Consider the following 18,828-nt stretch of genomic DNA (forward strand, 5'->3'; position numbering starts at 1 on the left):
TTTAAATAGTTAAGTTAGTTTAAATCTAAACTTAAGGACCAATTTTTATTTTGCTCAAAGTTTAAATAATTAACATTTTATCGCATTGTTCTTATGTTAGGTATACTTTTAAGAAAATATTTAAATTTTTATCCAAAGTCCATGGCAACTTTTAATTATATTGCTCCAGATTTTAAATAGTTTTATCATTTTATCCCACTGTTTTAACATGTTATTTCATTTAGTAGTTTAGGTAAAATTTTATGCAAAACCTTAACATTTCAATTTCTTATTATATTTTTTATATCATTGATCACAATCATCAAACATCAGATGACATTTTCATCCTCTAACAATGTCTTGCAGCAGAAATTAAGTGAACTTTTGGAAAGAGGAATATTTCTTGAAATATACAGTAGGACAAAAAGATGTAAACTGCGGAACCCATAATTAAATTTTTGGAATCAAAACCACAGAGCTCTGGCCTACATAGCCTCCCCTCTCTTTTTCCTGTCTCTCACATTTATTTATGGATTTTGCAAATTAAATATACAAATTATTTACAGGAGGACTTGGACTGTGACAATACTATGGGATTAGAGAGAGAGCCTAATTTACTTTTACAAATGTGTTCGGAAATGCATGTTTCTGGTCTTTGTGATGTTGAAACAGTATATTGATCACATTTACAAATTTCTCGGCTAAATCTTGCTATCAAATTATTGTTAGTAGACATTCTGTTACCTGGTTTTGGGGATTATCCTTGATTTCCTATAGTAACGTTAGTAAGTTCTTGTACATTGAGCATAGTAGCAATGCTTGTTCCTTTGGTACCAATAATAATCAAATAATGCAAGAAAATCTTACGCACTTCACAAAAGATTTATGACTGAATAGTACAGATTTCATCTTCTACTTGGGACCTCATGAATCATCTGAGATTATTGACTGTTCTTAAATAGACATTTAAACATAAGCAGGTTTAATGCATTGAATTGAATGAGAATATATATGTTTTGTGTTACATCATCATTGTCTGTATTCTACAATTCTGGTTGGCAGCGTGCCAGTAATGTGATGTTGAATTTAATAAAGCACAAGAAGTTTTGACGTTCAAAATGGAAACTGCATCTACAGAGCATTGGTGCTATTCTTCTTGAAGAGACAACCAGTTGATAATGCTGCAGGTGCTGGACTTTTCCAAATACATGGACATTTAATTAATGGAAACTGCAGCAAAAGCACAGGGGTCATTTTTGTAAATTATTGAGGTACCAATGTTTATGACTGCTGGAATTTTGTTATGATCATACAAAATATTAAAATTAAAACTGCAGCAAGAGTATAGGGCTGATTTTGTCAACTAATGAAGCCACTATACTTATGACAGCTGGAATTTTAAAATGGTCATAGAGAATATTAAATGGTAACTGCAGCAAAAGCACAGGGGCCAATTTTGTCCCTCAATGAGGCCATCAGTGCTTATGACAGCTGGAATCTTTAATGACCATGCAGAATATTAAATGGAAACTACAGCAAGAGCATAGGGGCCATTTTGTTAAATGAAGTCACCAGTGCTTAAGACAGCTGGAATTTTAAAGTGCATATGGGCTGATTTTGTCCATCAATGAAGCCATTAGTGCTTATTTTATTATGATCATACAGAATATAAAATGGAAGCTTCAGCAAAAGCATTTGGGCCAATTTTGCAAATGAACCACCAGTGCTTATGACAGCTGGAATTTTAAGATGACCATGAAATAGATGGAAATGAAGCAAGAGCATTACGACCAAGTTTGTCAATGAAGAAGAAGGGTGTCATGGCTTATGATAGAGGAAGTTTTCAAATGAACATATAAATGTTAATTGGATACTACAGCAAGAGCATAGGGACAACTTTGTTAATCATTGTGGCTACCAATGCTTATGAAAGCTGAATATTTCTTAACATCTGTAAAGTGCAGCTACAAAACAAATGTGGAATACAGACTCTTATGATTAAATTGCATGATTAGAATGATTGGTAAATATCTGAACTTTGAAACCAAATTTAGAATGAAGATTTATTTATTTTCCAAACCTAATAAACATGTCTAAGTGTCATATTTTTCATTGTCAATAATATCGGGTAAGAAAATATTAAAATATAAATCGGGAATGGAGTTTTGGTTAAACCCTGTCACAGCATGCATGACTAAAAAAAATCCATTCCATACCCTGTAAGCCTTATAAAGAGACATGATTTATATAGTATTTATTACATCCTGTTTGGTGATTTACATTCTGTTAGATGTGAGGGGAATTTTTAAAAAATGAAAGACTAAAAAATTAGAGGCATGCCATTACAATTATTTGGTCACCTGTCTCTTATACACATCTAGATGTGTATAAGAGACAGATGTAATGCAAACATTGAAAAATTAGTAGGCTACATCCATGATTTAAATGTATAACTTAATATAAAATTAAAGCTAAACTGATTGATACAATTTGAAAATATGGTAGAGGGAATGAGCTCCCTGTATTAATATTTAATTTGTGTGATTGATAATGTAACCTGTCAACAATAAAATGATTGAATTGAAAATTCACCCATTCTATTTTTAAATTTACACCCTAAATAGTAACATCCACGTAATAACAAATAAGAAGCTGAAATGACAAGATACAATACTGACGATATGGCTACAGGGAGTGGGTTAATATTGAGTTGTTTACTATGTGCGGTTGCAAAAAATATGAACATATTCTACTGTTTATTCTTGTTTAAATATCAGCTTTAAAGCCCTTAATTTGATTTTTTATTACTAAATATTTATTTGTGTTTATTTCTGTGTCAAGTCTTGAAAATTTAAGGCATTTTTTAAAACATGGATCAGTAGTTGTCTCTGGATGTCAACCAGTAGTGAATTTTATTGTTTTGTTCATGCACTTATGATATCACCTATCAAGATCAGTGAACGAGTAGCAATGAGAAGTATATCAGGCAGAACAAAGACCAGCATTTAAGGTTAGTATCTATTGAATTGAAAACATTTTAATGATGAATTGTTTAAAAATTGTTTAATGAATACATTGTCTTTGACGCCTCTCTTGTTATTCAAATGTATAAGATTGGAAAAAACGTCTGAATTATCTATGGCATATTGAAATGAATCATGGGCACAGATCATGGGGGGGGGGGCACATATTTTTTTAAGAGGGTTGGTCTACCACTTTGTGACAATGTAAGTTAAGAAGATGGCTAAAAATTGGTGAAATGAACATCATAAATGACCCAGGTTTCAACAAAAGAGTACTGCACAGCCAGAGTACGTTTTATCTTGGAGTTCGTAGTCTTGTACAATTTTTGTGATGAAGTAAAAATTTCTGATAAAAAAGATCACAAGAAATTTGTTGGCGCTTTATTTTGACTATACTGGCGATGGGATGATGAGGAATTTTACTTTTTACGGCCATCTAGATTAACCTAAACTGCCCCTCTTTCAAAACAGATCTGCGTCCTTGAAATGAATGAATTTTCTCACTGAATGCCAGTGAATTTGTGCTATTGAAACACGCCGAGAGGAATACTTGTGATAATAGTTTTGCCTGCAACAGTATGCTAAATAATGGAAAGGCTCTGGGAACAATCTGTTTGGTATATCTTAAATAAAATTTGAAATCCAAACTTACAGTAGGCCTAAAGACCATCTTTTAACATATTACTCTAAACTAGGTATAGTTTAGTATGTATAGTTACAAATGACTATACTGTAGATTTAAATTAAATTTCACAAAATATAATGAGACAGCATTGTAGCAAAATGTAGAAATTATTATCTTAATTTTACTACTTACAATTTTGTCCCTAAACCTAAATTATGGACAACCTTTACAGTAGTAATGACTCTCCAGCAAGTTTTAATCTGAACTCAAAATTTTTAATAATTATCGTTTATCACATTGTTCTTATGTTAGGTATACTTTTGATAAAATATTTCAATTCTAATCCAATCCAATGTCCTTTTCAACTCTTAATTATTTTACTCCAAATTTTAAATAGTTAAGTTAGTTTAAATCTAAACTTAAGGACCAATTTTTATTTTGCTCAAAATTTTAAATAATTATCATTTTATCTCATTGTTCTTATGTTAGGTATACTTTTAAGAAAATATTTAAATTTTAAATTTTTATCCAAAGTCCATGGCAACTTTTAATTATATTGCTCCAGATTTTAACTAGTTTTATCATTTTATCCCACTGTTTTAACATGTTATTTCATTTAGTAGTTTAGGTAAAATTTTATGCAAAACCTATGGACCAACATTTAACATTTTAAAATCTAAGGACCAACTCTTCAATTTCTTATTATATTTTGTATATCATTGATCACAATCATCAAACATCAGATGACATTTTCATCCTCTAACAATGTCTTGCAGCAGAAATTAAGTGAACATTTGGAAAGAGGAATATTTCTTGAAATATACAGTAGGACATAAGTTTTAACAAAAAGATGTAAACTGCGGAACTCATAATTAAATTATTTATTTTGGAATCAAAACCACAGAGCTCTGGCCTACATAGTCTCCCCTCTCTTTTTCCTGTCTCTCACATTTATTTCTGGATTTTGCAAATTAAATATACAAATTATTTACAGGAGGACTTGGACTGTGACAATACTATGGGATTAGAGAGAGAGCCTCATTTACTTTTACAAATGTGTTCGGAAATGCATGTTTCTGGTCTTTGTGATGTTGAAACAGTATATTGATCACATTCACAAATTTCTCTGCTAAATCTTGCTATCAAATTATTGTTAGACATTCTGTTACCTGGTTTTTGGGATTATCCTTGATTTCCTATAGTAACGTTAGTAAGTTCTTGTACATTGAGCATAGTAGAAATATTTATTCCTTTGGTACCAATAATAATCAAATAATGCAAAAAAAATCTTACGCACTTTACAAAAAATTTATGACTGAATAGTACAGATTTCATCTTCTACTTGGGACCTCATGAATCATCTGAGATTATTGACTGTTCTTAAATAGACATTTAAACATAAGCAGGTTTAATGCATTGAATTGAATGAGAATATATATGTTTTGTGTTACATCATCATTGTCTGTATTCTACAATTCTGGTTGGCAGCGTGCCAGTAATGTGATGTTGAATTTAATAAAGCACAAGAAGTTTTGACGTTCAAAATGGAAACTTCATCTGTACAGAGCATTGGTGCTATTCTTCTTGAAGAGACAACCAGTTGATAATGCTGCAGGTGCTGGACTTTTCCAAATACATGGACATTTAATTAATGGAAACTGCAGCAAAAGCACAGGGGTCATTTTTGTAAATTATTGAGGTACCAATGTTTATGACTGCTGGAATTTTGTTATGATCATACAAAATATTAAAATTAAAACTGCAGCAAGAGTATAGGGCTGATTTTGTCAACTAATGAAGCCACTATACTTATGACAGCTGGAATTTTAAAATGGTCATAGAGAATATTAAATGGTAACTGCAGCAAAAGCACAGGGGCCAATTTTGTCCCTCAATGAGGCCATCAGTGCTTATGACAGCTGGAATCTTTAATGACCATGCAGAATATTAAATGGAAACTACAGCAAGAGCATAGGGGCCATTTTGTTAAATGAAGCCACCAGTGCTTAAGACAGCTGGAATTTTAAAGTGCATAGGGGCTGATTTTGTCCATCAATGAGGCCATTAGTGCTTATTTTATTATGATCATACAGAATATAAAATGGAAGCTTCAGCAAAAGCATTTGGGCCAATTTTGCAAATGAACCACCAGTGCTTATGACAGCTGGAATTTTAAGATGACCATGAAATAGATGGAAATGAAGCAAGAGCATTACGACCAAGTTTGTCAATGAAGAAGAAGGGTGTCATGGCTTATGATAGAGGAAGTTTTCAAATGAACATATAAATGTTAATTGGATACTACAGCAAGAGCATAGGGACAACTTTGTTAATCATTGTGGCTACCAATGCTTATGAAAGCTGAATATTTCTTAACATCTGTAAAGTGCAGCTACAAAACAAATGTGGAATACAGACTCTTATGATTAAATTGCATGATTAGAATGATTGGTAAATATCTGAACTTTGAAACCAAATTTAGAATGAAGATTTATTTATTTTCCAAACCTAATAAACATGTCTAAGTGTCATATTTTTCATTGTCAATAATATCGGGTAAGAAAATATTAAAATATAAATCGGGAATGGAGTTTTGGTTAAACCCTGTCACAGCATGCATGACTAAAAAAAATCCATTCCATACCCTGTAAGCCTTATAAAGAGACATGATTTATATAGTATTTATTACATCCTGGTTGGTGATTTACATTCTGTTGGATGTGAGGGGAATTTTTTTTAAATGAAATAGATTAAAAAATTAGAGGCATGCCATATTACAATTATTTGGTCACCTTTAGAAAGTTTTCTTAGAATGCAGATAATCTATGTTCAATTTGTAAAGTTCTTGTGACGCTCATTGGATGTGACATGACTTGACTTTTAAAACAGTCTACCTCAGTTAAAGCAGTGGCTCCAGAAATTTGCCAACCGGGGGTTCGACATGTCCGACGGGGGTCCAAAACGAAAGGGCCAACTATAGCTTCGGTCCAGGAAAATTCCCCCCGCTGGCGCCATAACTTTACTGTGTACTGACCAGTTCATAAAAAAAATTAGAAGGATCCCAATAGAACAAGTCTTTTTCAGAGAAATAAATGTTGAGTTGATACCAAAAAAACTTCAATCCTAATGTCTCTTTAATAATACTACATGCAACTACAGTGATGAGCTTTATATGGACCAATAATTCCAAAATATTAATGGGTTTTTTTGAGCAAAGCAAAAGTTTGCTGTTGTGTTATTTCCCAAGATATATTCAAATCTACCATCATCATTAATAATAATATAGATTACAGACACACCGCAGACGCTTACACTGTAATTGCATGATATTGTAATTTAATCAATGACGAAAAGTAAAGTCTAGACATACAGTACAACAAATAGGTCAGCACTCGACTAAAATAAAATCCACTAAAATGCTGACCCTACAGGGTCAGGCTCACTGTAAATGTGCAATTGGAAATAATTGGAAAATAAAGTTCAGTTAACAAACTAGGGTGTTCTTTAGAACGAAACTTTAATATTTCAAGAACAATTCCCTAAAATCGTAACATTTAACTTCAAAGAGTTTTTTTCACAGCATACCCTTTAACATTATGAATACATTTGATATGAGATAACGTAAGTTACTGAACCAATGTAAGACGATTATCTACAAACAGGGGCAGTTAATACATATAGCAAAATCTGACTTAATAAAAGTTATATTGTCATGACAAGATACCCTGTCCAGCACCAGTTAAGTCTCGGCCATCCCAGGACTCAGGCGCCTCCTATCCTGAGATAAACAAAGAGACGGATGGCGACTCACGAATACATAACGGTAAAGTATTCCATAATTTAGGAGGAGCAACCAAGAATGAACGCTCCCCACATGACTTTATCCTGCAGGGTGGACTATAAAGTCTAGTTAAATCGGATGTTGATCTGAGGGTAATATACAATATTATATAATTACATTTTATAATATAAAATGAAAATACTATACTGATATATTTGTATCATAATTTTGATAATTTTAATTTTAGATAATTAAGTCTCCGGAAATTTGAAACATTTCTTGGTACTATAAGTTGACCACGATCACGAAGAATTTACTGCATTGTCAACCATGTATACATTAAACTTATTTATTTCAGATACTGTATATGAACGGGAATTAAACAAATCAAACTTCAATACGAAAATGTATACATTTTACATTTTTTATACATATATATATATATATATTTTAGACATTAGACCTACTTTATTCAACATTTTCTATTTCTGCCAAATTTTCATTTTGTACCCTTGTCACTTCACAGTCAACGAAGATGTTTGCATCATAATTTAGACCTTCACTATACATATTTCAATAATTATTTTAGTAGGCTCATTCTTTATCTGCTATCGAGTACCGGTAAGTCTCTTAATTGAAGGTCTAAGCACTAATAGTAGATAAGTCTATCGAAATTTCAAGCATTTCTTGTGCATATTAACTGTCTCCCTTCATCTACGGGCAAGGATTCATATATATATATATATGTATAATCTGACATGTATGGGAAAAACCCAGAAACAGCACTGGAATGATGCAATAAATAAAATTGAAACACTTCCTCCTCTGGAATTCATCGTGGGGGCTCGGATTACAGTTAAGCGCTGCTCAGTCAGTAGAAGCTTATGGAACCATAAATGAAAACTACTAAATCTTTAGTATGTAAACACTAGCAATCGACTCACCTGTATCATTATGAAATTATTAATAATAATTATAATAATTATTATTATATTATGAAAAGTTAAAAGAATATTGATCAAATAATTATTGTAAGGGCTTAATGAACTTAAAGTACCCAAAACTATTATTACTATTATAATTGAGACTATAAAAATCGTATTCAATACACAATACCCACCAACAACGAACACTGACCATTTCGGGACAACATAATTGTTACTTGCTACTTCACAAGAACGATTTTCAGTTAGTGATCCCTCACATGGATGCCCCGCGCATTCCGGCTGTTTTATGATGTCACGTGATCGTACTTGACGCGTTGCCTTCTCGCACGTTGACCATTCACTCCAGTTGCTAAGTTCACAGTCAACGTTTTTGCATTGGCAGCACTGACCACTGAATCCGTCCGGGCACTTGCATTCACCCGCATCGTTGTCCAAAAGTCCTTCGTTGTCGCACATCCTATTACATGGCTTTTGTTCTGTGAATATTGCAGAGCACTCTGTTCCGCCACACCGAGATGCATTTTGGACATTACGCGTTCGGAATGATGTTCCATGTGGCCCGCACGTGTGAGAACAAACTGACCAGTCGCTCCACAGGGTCATAACACAATCTTGAATCTTGCACTCACAGCACTGTCCATTGTATCCGGCTGGGCACGTGCATGAGTCCCCTTCATCTAGAGTTCCATTGTTATAACATTTCCCATTACACTCCTCTATCTCGGTAAGGATCCCGGGACACGTGGATCCACCACAAGCAGACGGTTTGGCCACATTACGTGTTCTAAATCGCGTACCCTGTGGTCCACACACCCGCGTGCATGCTGACCACTCGCTCCATGGGGTGAGTTCACAGTCTTGTATCTTACACTCGCAACATTCGCCGCCGTAGCCGCTCTGACAGATACATTCGTTGCTAACATTCGATGGAATTTCCCCATAAAAACAATAAACGTTACAAGCTCTTTGCTCGGAAGTATAGTTAAGAAAGTGTTGCAAGTCGAAACAATCATTCTCCCTACTTCTAAACTGGATACCACCAGGACCACACATTTTGGTACAAGGCGTCCACTCAGACCACTGACCAATGTGACACATCTGGGTCTTAAACTCACAACATGGTCCACCGTATCCTTTAGCACAGGTGCATGTCTTGGTGTCCTGAATAAAGCTACCTCCATTGTAACACTGATCGGTACATGACTCTTCGGTTGACTTACACTTTAAATGATATATGCCACAAATTATGAAACCGGCGATCAAAATTCCGATGACGGTATTTTTAATATCACTCATCTTACCGCACACACGTTTGACGTTTTGTATGTGCTCCTCTCGCCGTCAGTCGAAGTTTTAACAAGTTTAAGATCGGAATTCCCATTAGTTATTTTTTGACCAAACATCATTTCATGTGTATTACTTAATACACATGAAATCCGATCGTCGTCTAACCCAATTGGTTCGTAACTCCGTTGACGTCATACCACTGCTTCTTTGTGAGGCAGAGAGAAGTTTTATTCTTATACATTTCTTACAATAACTGTGGGAGATTTTATTAACAACATTAATTATGTAATCATTATTATTCCTGATGATGACATAATTAATGTCGAAATATTGAATTTCGACATTAATTATGTCATCATCAACATTAGGCTATTCCTGATTATGTCAAATTAATGTCGAAATATTAAATCCCCACACGATGGCGTGCATTTTATTTTATTTTAGTGTGTAATGTACTATCTTTTGTCAACATTCAACTGAATTTGCTGCTTAGCACTTCATCGATTGATTCAGGAAACACCCTTATTAAGGGGACACTTTTCAGTGTGTGTGTGTGTGTGTGTAGGCCTAGAGAGAGAGAGAGAGGGGTGGGGGGAGGGGGAAGCTCAACCAACCATCGTTAACCAACAAATCAATCAATCTATTGATCAATCAGTTTTCGATTCAATTTTGCTTTAAAAAAAGAGTAGTAACTGTACTGACAATTCAACTTGGAGGGTCGTTATTCATGGATGGATTGTGAGTATTGTGGTACTATACTCACAAAGCATGGATTTTCCGAAGTTTATAAATATAGACATACATAGAAGACGTCATCTGAAAACGCCACACTACCACAAATATTAAAAAACAATGCAAAGTGAAAATCGATAGGCTAATGTATTTCTAAATTAAAATATCGTATTTATTTATTTCCTTTCATGTTATCTTCATCCACTATATATTTTGAGATCTAATGCTCATATAACAATCAATAATGACACCGAATAATAATATGAATAAGTATTTTAAATAGTTTTCACAGTCAACCAAATAATCAATCAATCAACTACCCAACAATAAATAAAATACCAATCAATCGATTGATCGATCACTGAATGAATAAAGCAATCGATTAACTAATCAATCAATCAACAATGTATTGATATGGTTCATATGCGCTGAAATCCTACTCAATGGTCTCCAGAAATTTCAAACATTTCTTGATCCTATAAGTTTACCACGATCACGAAGAATTCACCGCATTGTTAACCATGTATACATTCAACTTATTTATTTCAGATACTGTATATAAACGGGAATTAAACAAATAAAACTTTAATACGAAAATGTATACATTTTTACATTTTTTATACATATATTTTTAGACCTCTTTAGACATTAGACCTACTTTATTCAACATTTCCTCTTTCTGCCAAATTTTAATTTTGTACCCTTGTCACTTCACATGAACGATTTTCAGTCAGTGATCCACACATGCATTCCCTTCGCACTTCGGGTATCTCTTGACGTGACGTGATCATTCTTAACGCGTTCCGTTGTGGCACGTTGACCATTCAGTCCAGTTGCTAAGTTCACATTCACCGATTAAATTGCGTATGTTCATATGCGCAACAATTTTACTCAGTGGCGCAAACTGACTTAACACAAACTACATCAAATTAAATAACGTTAAGCATAAATAATAATAATAATTATTATTATTATTAAATTATAGAATATTTTTAGCCCTACAATTTATAATTACAAATAATAATTAATAATGGACAAATTGCAATACTGTATTACACAGGAGATCCACGAGCAAAAATGGTGTAAGTTCTGTAAGTCCCCATTACACTGTTCTTCCTCAAAGATCCCAGGACAAGATGCTCCGCCGCAAGCAGATGGCTTCGTCATATTACGCGTTCTAAATCGCGTCCCTTGAAGTCCACACCGCCGAGTGCACATTGACCACTCGCTCCACGCGGTCATTTCACAATCCTGTATCTCACACTCGCAACTTGGTTTAAAGAGAAAGTTGTATGGTAGTACACCACAAACTAAACCAACGGCCAGCAGTAGAAATCCCAGAAAATAAAGAACATTCTTTTTTATTACACATTCATCCGCCATTTTACTAATTTTACATTTTACGCAAACATCATTTCATGTGTTTGCGTAACCAGCAACTTAAATACATAGGGTTTATTAATAGGTATTACTTAATGTTTTCTATGGCCCTTTTCAGGTGTAGTCGAGATAATTTGATAAGCAACAGCTAGAAATTGAACAAGAGCAATATGTATATACTGTAATAGGCCTATAGTTTCACTGAAAATTGTCCCCTTAATAGGGGTGTTCCCTGAATCAATCGATGGATCGATCGATCAACCAACCAATCATCGTTAACCTACAAATCAATCAATCTATTTATCAATAAGTATAATAATATATTGATAACAAATCATGACAACGGTTTTTTTGGTGTTCTTTTTTTCGATTCAAAGAATGGATTTTCCGAAGTTTATAAATACTGTAAAGTAACAACAGTCATCGTTTATTGTCTGGAGAAACTAATTACCTGAAGCTAATACAGTATATAGGCCTATATTGTTTAATATATGCCTATATTGTTTCTAATCATGCTTGCATAAAATTCTCACTTTATAAGCTACCTGGCTTTTTCAACCCTCACTCACTCACTGTTGTCCGAAAGCTCTGGTTCTATTTCTGGCTGTTTACTTATGTCGATCATTTATACATTCAACTTGTGTAAACTTCACCAAATAAATGCTTATTTTTAACCCCTTACAATGGACAGGTCGATATAATTCGCCGACAGTCAATTCGTCTATATCAAATTCGCCATAATTCGTAACCGTGCGGGATGTTTCGACAAATGCCAATTCACACGTTAATTTGCCGACGGTGTTTTTGCCTCCGACAGCAATTCGACGACAGCCATTTCTCCGACATCCAATTTTCCGAAGCCAATTCGCCGACAATTTTTATAAAATTGTAATAAATCATTAGGCCATGTTTTTTTATAGACGTTCTGTCGACAGACTTTTCTCCGACATCAGCTCATTCACCGACAACTGAGCATTTCTCTGACAAGAAATTTTGCCGACAATAACAATAAAAGTAATGCGAAAGTTGTGAAAATCATTAGCTTGTTTCACAAAGCAGCTAGACGGTAAGGCTTATGTTAAATTTATATTTAATGTACAATTGGGCTGCTGTCTATTCATCGGGTCTTTGTTTGGGTTGTCTGCATGGTGTAGATGTGTATAAGAGACAGGAGTATTGTGGTACTATACTCACAAAGCATGGATTTTCCGAAGTTTATAAATATAGACATACATAGAAGACGTCATCTGAAAACGCCACACTACCACAAATATTAAAAAACAATGCAAAGTGAAAATCGATAGGCTAATGTATTTCTAAATTAAAATATCGTATTTATTTATTTCCTTTCATGTTATCTTCAGTTTACATTTTTTTTAAATATAGGCCTAATATAACGTATACTTGCTTTGGATATGTTGTTTTTGTTAGATTAAGTGTTTAGTGCAAACAAAGGTACATGGTTAGAATCATATAGAATTTATGTTCGCCCTTTAGCCGATTTGACATAAGAAGTTTATCCTCGTTTAAGCTTTATGAAGACAGTTCAATGCAAGTTTGTACCATATATTGTGTCTTTGTATGTTCCATCCTAGTGGCGGTTCTATCTCTTGGATTTCTTGGATTCATTTAAATCAAATTTAGATCAAACTTAATAATGTGATTTTAAATAGCGGATTTAGGGGGGTGAAAAAAAGAAAGAAAAATTGATCGCCTAAGATTGTCTTCATCGGACCCATTTTCGCCTCCTCCCCTTTCCTTCTTCGGCCCGGCTCCTCCCCTTTCGGACATCTCTGGATTCAACCCATGAATTGGCCTACATGCCAGCAACTAAAGATCATAGGCTATTTAATTATGATTGGGCTGGGCATTTTATGGTGATAGATTAATTAAAAGAAAAACAGTGAAAGTTTAACATTGTTCTGTGTATATAATTTGAATTCCTTCAATTTCAAACGAATGACCGCTGATTTTCGTGTAATTTTTGTAGTATTTCAAATGAATATGTACCCACTGTTGTCTTCTAGAATCGGATTAAAATCTGGCCGAATTTTGGTCGATATCGAAAAAAAGTTTGGCCGTGAGATGGCGTTTGGCCGTGAAGCCTGTCGACTATCTGGCAACCCTGACAAACAACATCAAAGAGTACAGTAACCAATAGTATCTTTGACAGTAACTTGGTAATCTTTGGTAACATTCAGTTTGATGTGATGTTGATGACAAAAGAAGGAGGTTTAGCAGAGCACAATTCTTTACTGAAGTAGGCCTATATTAACATTGGGAGAAGGTAGATAAAAGAAACAACAATGTTTGTTTGGAATAATAAGCCTACCTGATCCTTGGTATGTGATTGTTTTGAGCAGGGAGACCGGCTAGGCCTCTCTATGTATGCCCACTTGATCCGGCCTGCATAGGCCTAGGCTTACAACCTCACATGCTCTCTCTAGGCCTAGCAGCACTGTAGGTAGGCGACAGGCCTAGCCTAGCAAGTAGGCATAGTGCCTTTCAATACTCTATCTGTTGTCTTGCGGAAGTTGCTGTGAAAACTCTCTTGACTTTATTTTGACTCTTAAATAAAAAACATTTTCATCATCCTACTCTAGGCCTAGGCCTATATATTTTATTTATCATTTCTGGCCATTATTTAGAAAACATTTATTTATATAGGCCTTTTTCACGCTTCAGTAGACATCTTCGATCAGTGACAACAATGACTGTTGAGCAGTGAACCGTAACCAACAGAAATTACATAGCGTTTCGGCCATATTTTCGGAGGTCATGTTACTCAAAAAATCATACATACAGTATATCCTTAACAGAGGGTTGTGTCAACATATTTTTTTCTTTAAAATGTTTTTGTATAGTGCGTGTTGCTATTATTATTTCAATAGTTTTGACAGACTAAACAAATTAAAAATTTTTTTGTTACTCATACTTAGATATATCCTTTGCAAACATTTTAAAGAAAGAATTATGTCGATACGACCCTCCGCTAAGTAGTTATGATTCTTTAAGTAACATGACCTCCGAAAATATAGCCGGCACGCTAAATGATATTCGGTTGAACAGTGAAATAATGGCAATATGTGTGTTAACACTACATAAAATGTCTACCACAGCATAAAAAAGGCGTATTATGTCTAGGCCTAGGGCCTAGACCTGCCTTTAAAAAATAGTTTTGAATATTTTATGTTTTGTTTTAAGATGACAGACTCAAACTGCCTAAATGTACCTAAGGCACAGCAATTTCCTGCTCTGAACTCTCCACAAAGGCTGGGAGGCAAGGTGGCAGAACCAGGGCGTGCTAAGGTACCACTGAAGCCAGGCCGATCCCTCATGGACTGGGTTCGGCTTGGCCAAAAATCAGGGAATGCTCTAAATGGACTGAAAGGACAACAAATGCGCGAAGTAACAGCAGAAGAGCTGGCCAAACATAATAAACATACCGATGCCTGGACTGCACTTAGAGGTAAAATTTGAATATCTATTCTATTGTACTCAAGTACTGTATATACCGTACCACCACCTTAGTAACTGATACAGTCAAAAGAACCGATACTGATTTTTCTAAGTCACAATATAAGGGTAGTTACACCCCTTATCCTCCCCAGTTTTTATATATTCAAAAATATACATCTCAATGACCGTTCCCGAGTTTTCCATCAAATATGCTTTTTGTGTTTATGTTTCTTGTGTTTTTTGCTTCTTATCATTATAATTTAGTGTATCTGTATCGCATGTCCATTATATGTTGTATGTTATAAGTATAGGTGGCGCTGCACTGTGGCTGCTTGGCGTTCCCAGGGGCCTAGCCCAAATTTTCGATTTCCAATTAGAAAAAAATATGATAAATAAAAGTTGACACAAAATAAAGTACAGTAATAATAATAATTCTTTATTTGTCCTAATTCTAATTGTTTTCAGGACGTGTCTATAATATTACACCGTATATGGAATACCACCCTGGAGGGGCGGATGAACTAATAAAGGGTGCAGGGATTGATGGAACAGCTCTGTTTAATGATGTATGTAATTTTTTTGCCTTGGTGCTTATTATTTTTATTGGGATGATTAAATTCATTTTGTTAACAATAATTTATATAACTGGTACTGCTATGGGCATTTATAATGCCTCGTCCTTGCTGTTATAAAGCGCAGTTCTTTTCCCTGGTCATTGGATACAATCAGCACTGGGGCAGGCAACCCCACGAGGTACCCAATTATACTCCTGGGTGGAGAGGAGCAATGCAGATGAAGTGTCCTGCTCTAGGACACAAGCGAAATGCACAGTGAGGGATTTGAAACCCCCGACCTTGAGGTTAGGAAACCAAGCCATTCCCAAACTGCTTCTTATTGAAACTGAAGTCAGGTGTCCCAAGTTGAAAGAAATATCTTCAGAGAGATCTGTTTAAATGACCTTACTTAACATATTTAATTTTATTTTGCTGCGCATAGTGACACCGATCACCACTGACTTCCATGAGACGATTAATAAAGTAGTATAAACATGCAAATATTCTGAATTTGCGGAAGATGGGTAATTTTCCGGGAGATTTTTGCTTGAGTGCGGGAGGCTGTCCTGATTTTCCCACGACTTCCAGTAGAAACTTATGAACACTGTGCAATACTATTGGATTTCTAAAATTATCATCAGCTAGCCGACCTATGACTCCAGCTTTGGAGCTCATTTGTGGGCTCAAAAGCAAATTCAAGTGTCTGTTTTTTTCAGATACACCAGTGGGTTAACTTTGAGTCTATGTTAGCAAAATGTTACATAGGCAGACTCAAGACCACATTCAGTGTCCCAACAAAAGGTATAGTACACCTTAATTTTTAAGCTTGACAAAGATAGGCTTGGAGATACAATTCCGATCATAAGCAGTGTACATCAATGGAAGATTTGCATGCAGGCTAACTTCAGGCTGTGGATGCCAGCAATTTTTTCTTGTATTTTATTCGATAAAAGCAGGTTAACCTGCAAATTTGCATACAAATCATCTTGGCTTGCTTTTTTTTTTGTAGTCCCTCCCAAGTCTAAATTGAAGGCTTCAGTAGCAACACAAAATAGTAGTAAACTAACACCACCAAATACAGGTAAATTGGTATTTCTTTTATATAACTCATAGTGAGTACTAATACAAATGCATGTATACTTATCAAATCAATTACAGTAAATGTATTTTTTCTTAATTTCTCATAATAAATATATATTTGGGCGAGTCGAGTGGCCAAGCGGTAAGGCAGAGGTGCCGCTAGCTACAGCCTTGACATCGGCGCTGGTTCCAGCCGCTCCTTGCCCATGATTCGGTTGGTAGAACCAAGTCTTCTCAGATAAGGACTTAAAATGGAGGTCCAGTGCATAAATCTGGCTCGTGTGCACTTCAAAGTACCCGTTGCATCTTTTGGAAGAGCAGGAGGTTACCCGATGTTATGGTTCATTTCAGCCCCTGTCATTGTGGAATGATGTGAACATGTAGCTACCGTGAAGCGCCTCTTTACGGCCGCTAGGTAGTCACGGACCACGTCCACACAATTCAGCACAATGTAGCTGCAAGTTATCGGTTATTCTACCTTTACCTTTACCTATATTTTTTTTTCAATTCTTTTGAAGGTGTAAATCTAAAAAATATAGAGAAATATGAAGGAAAACCAAGAGCACGGTAAATCTACCTTTGAAATATCATTACCATCAACATGTTCATCTTTATCATTAGTATCATTGTTATTATTGCTTATTGTTGTCAATATTATCAAAGATACTAGAAATACAAGATAGAGTTCTCCACACAAAAAAAGTGTTCCACCGCGTTCCACCGAAATGCATGGTGGGAATACGAAAAATGGGACGCCCCCTACAGCTGGATCTAAAAAAACTTGTGCTAAACTTTCGTTACCAAGTCGTCGCGTATTTTATTATAAAATCTCAACAAAGATACTAGATATAAAAACAAACTGGAATAGACACCCAGACAGTGACATCGGTGAATACATAACCTTCTTGGTGGCGGTAGAAATCGTTGCTACTATCCAAATAATACACAAAACAATTAAAGCATAATCATGAATCAGTAAAGAATAAAACAACAATACAGCGCAGAATCGCATGGCCGGACGCACTCTTAGTGAAAAAGTTTTCCTCCATTAGTGGAAAAGGAAGGGCGCCTTTTGCGTCTGAATATACTTAGCAAGAGAAGGGCGCCCTGTACGTTGGGCACGAAGTATAGGAAACTTGCATGGTTAAAAAGAAGGGCGCCGCCTACGTTGGGCACGACTTCCGCCTCATTTTTACAATGCGAGAACTCTATCTTGTATTTCTAGTATCTTTGATATTATCTTTATTGTGCTGTTCCTACTACTGTCTCATTTATTATCTCTGTTCCATTAAAAAGTGTAGTTCTTGATAAATTATAGTTATATATCATTATATATTTCGATTTTCGTTACATGCCCCGTACGTAGCAGGGTGCGACAGGCCATTGTCAGGGGGGTTCCAAGAAGCCCAGTCGTCCTGTCCCCTCTCAGTTTTTTTTTTTTAAATTAAAACAACATTTGGGAAAAAAGAAAATGATATTCAAATTGTAAGAGTGCAATTTCCGGCCTTTTGAAGGTGCCATAATCATAAATTTTCTTCCCTCAGTTTCAACAATGGTGGGGCTGATGTAGTATTTCCTCCATCTGTGAAAGCCCCTCTTCAAATTCCTAGATCCGCCATTGAAAACCTTATATGAATGTTCAGAAATCGATTAATTAAGACCTAAAATCCAACAGTCTTTTCCCCTAGGCGCCCCCAGCCTCCCTCCGGGCTATTTTGGTACACTCTCTACAAATTCGCACACAACCAATAAAATCATGCGTACGGGCATGCTTTTATTAATTATGTTCTTACTCATCCAAAAGGTATGATTGGTACCAAAATTCCAGCAGTGTAATAATCACAGTGTACGCCAAGTGTCAGGTGAGAATACAATTTTACCAAATCTCCAAAGATTTCTATTTACAGTAGAACAGTACCTGTCTCTTATACACATCTAGATGTGTATAAGAGACAGTTGTTATTATTGCTTATTGTTGTCA

The 18,828-nt window shown here is 35.1% G+C and overlaps 2 protein-coding genes across 2 annotated transcripts; one reads left to right on the forward strand and one right to left on the reverse strand.

Moving 5' to 3' along the window:
* Positions 1-8,245: 8,245 nt before the first annotated feature.
* Positions 8,246-9,700, reverse strand: LOC117116925 (spondin-1-like). The gene has a single exon (XM_033261064.1). The coding sequence runs from the start codon at positions 9,649-9,651 to the stop codon at positions 8,323-8,325; it is 1,329 nt and encodes a 442-aa protein (XP_033116955.1). The 5' UTR covers positions 9,652-9,700; the 3' UTR covers positions 8,246-8,322.
* A 4,246-nt stretch (positions 9,701-13,946) lies between these two features.
* LOC117116899 (cytochrome b5 reductase 4-like) lies at positions 13,947-18,709 on the forward strand (the record flags this gene model as incomplete). Its single annotated transcript, XM_033261026.1, is given in 7 exon segments — positions 13,947-14,041; positions 14,959-15,223; positions 15,679-15,779; positions 16,484-16,568; positions 16,777-16,848; positions 17,366-17,414; positions 18,652-18,709. Coding segments are annotated over 6 exon segments (630 nt in total), but the record flags the coding sequence as incomplete, so codon positions are not given.
* Between the last annotated feature and the right edge of the window lie 119 nt (positions 18,710-18,828).

The sequence above is a fragment of the Anneissia japonica genome, unplaced genomic scaffold (assembly GCF_011630105.1).
Source record: "Anneissia japonica isolate Jap-2015-1 unplaced genomic scaffold, ASM1163010v1 scaffold1302_len1884557_cov193, whole genome shotgun sequence".
NCBI classification, from domain to species: Eukaryota; Metazoa; Echinodermata; class Crinoidea; order Comatulida; family Comatulidae; genus Anneissia; species Anneissia japonica.

What these genes read in the sequence shown, in the direction of transcription:
- LOC117116925 (XM_033261064.1), bottom strand. Translation starts at nt 9,651, where the DNA reads ATGAGTGATATTAAAAATACCGTCATCGGAATTTTGATCGCCGGTTTC.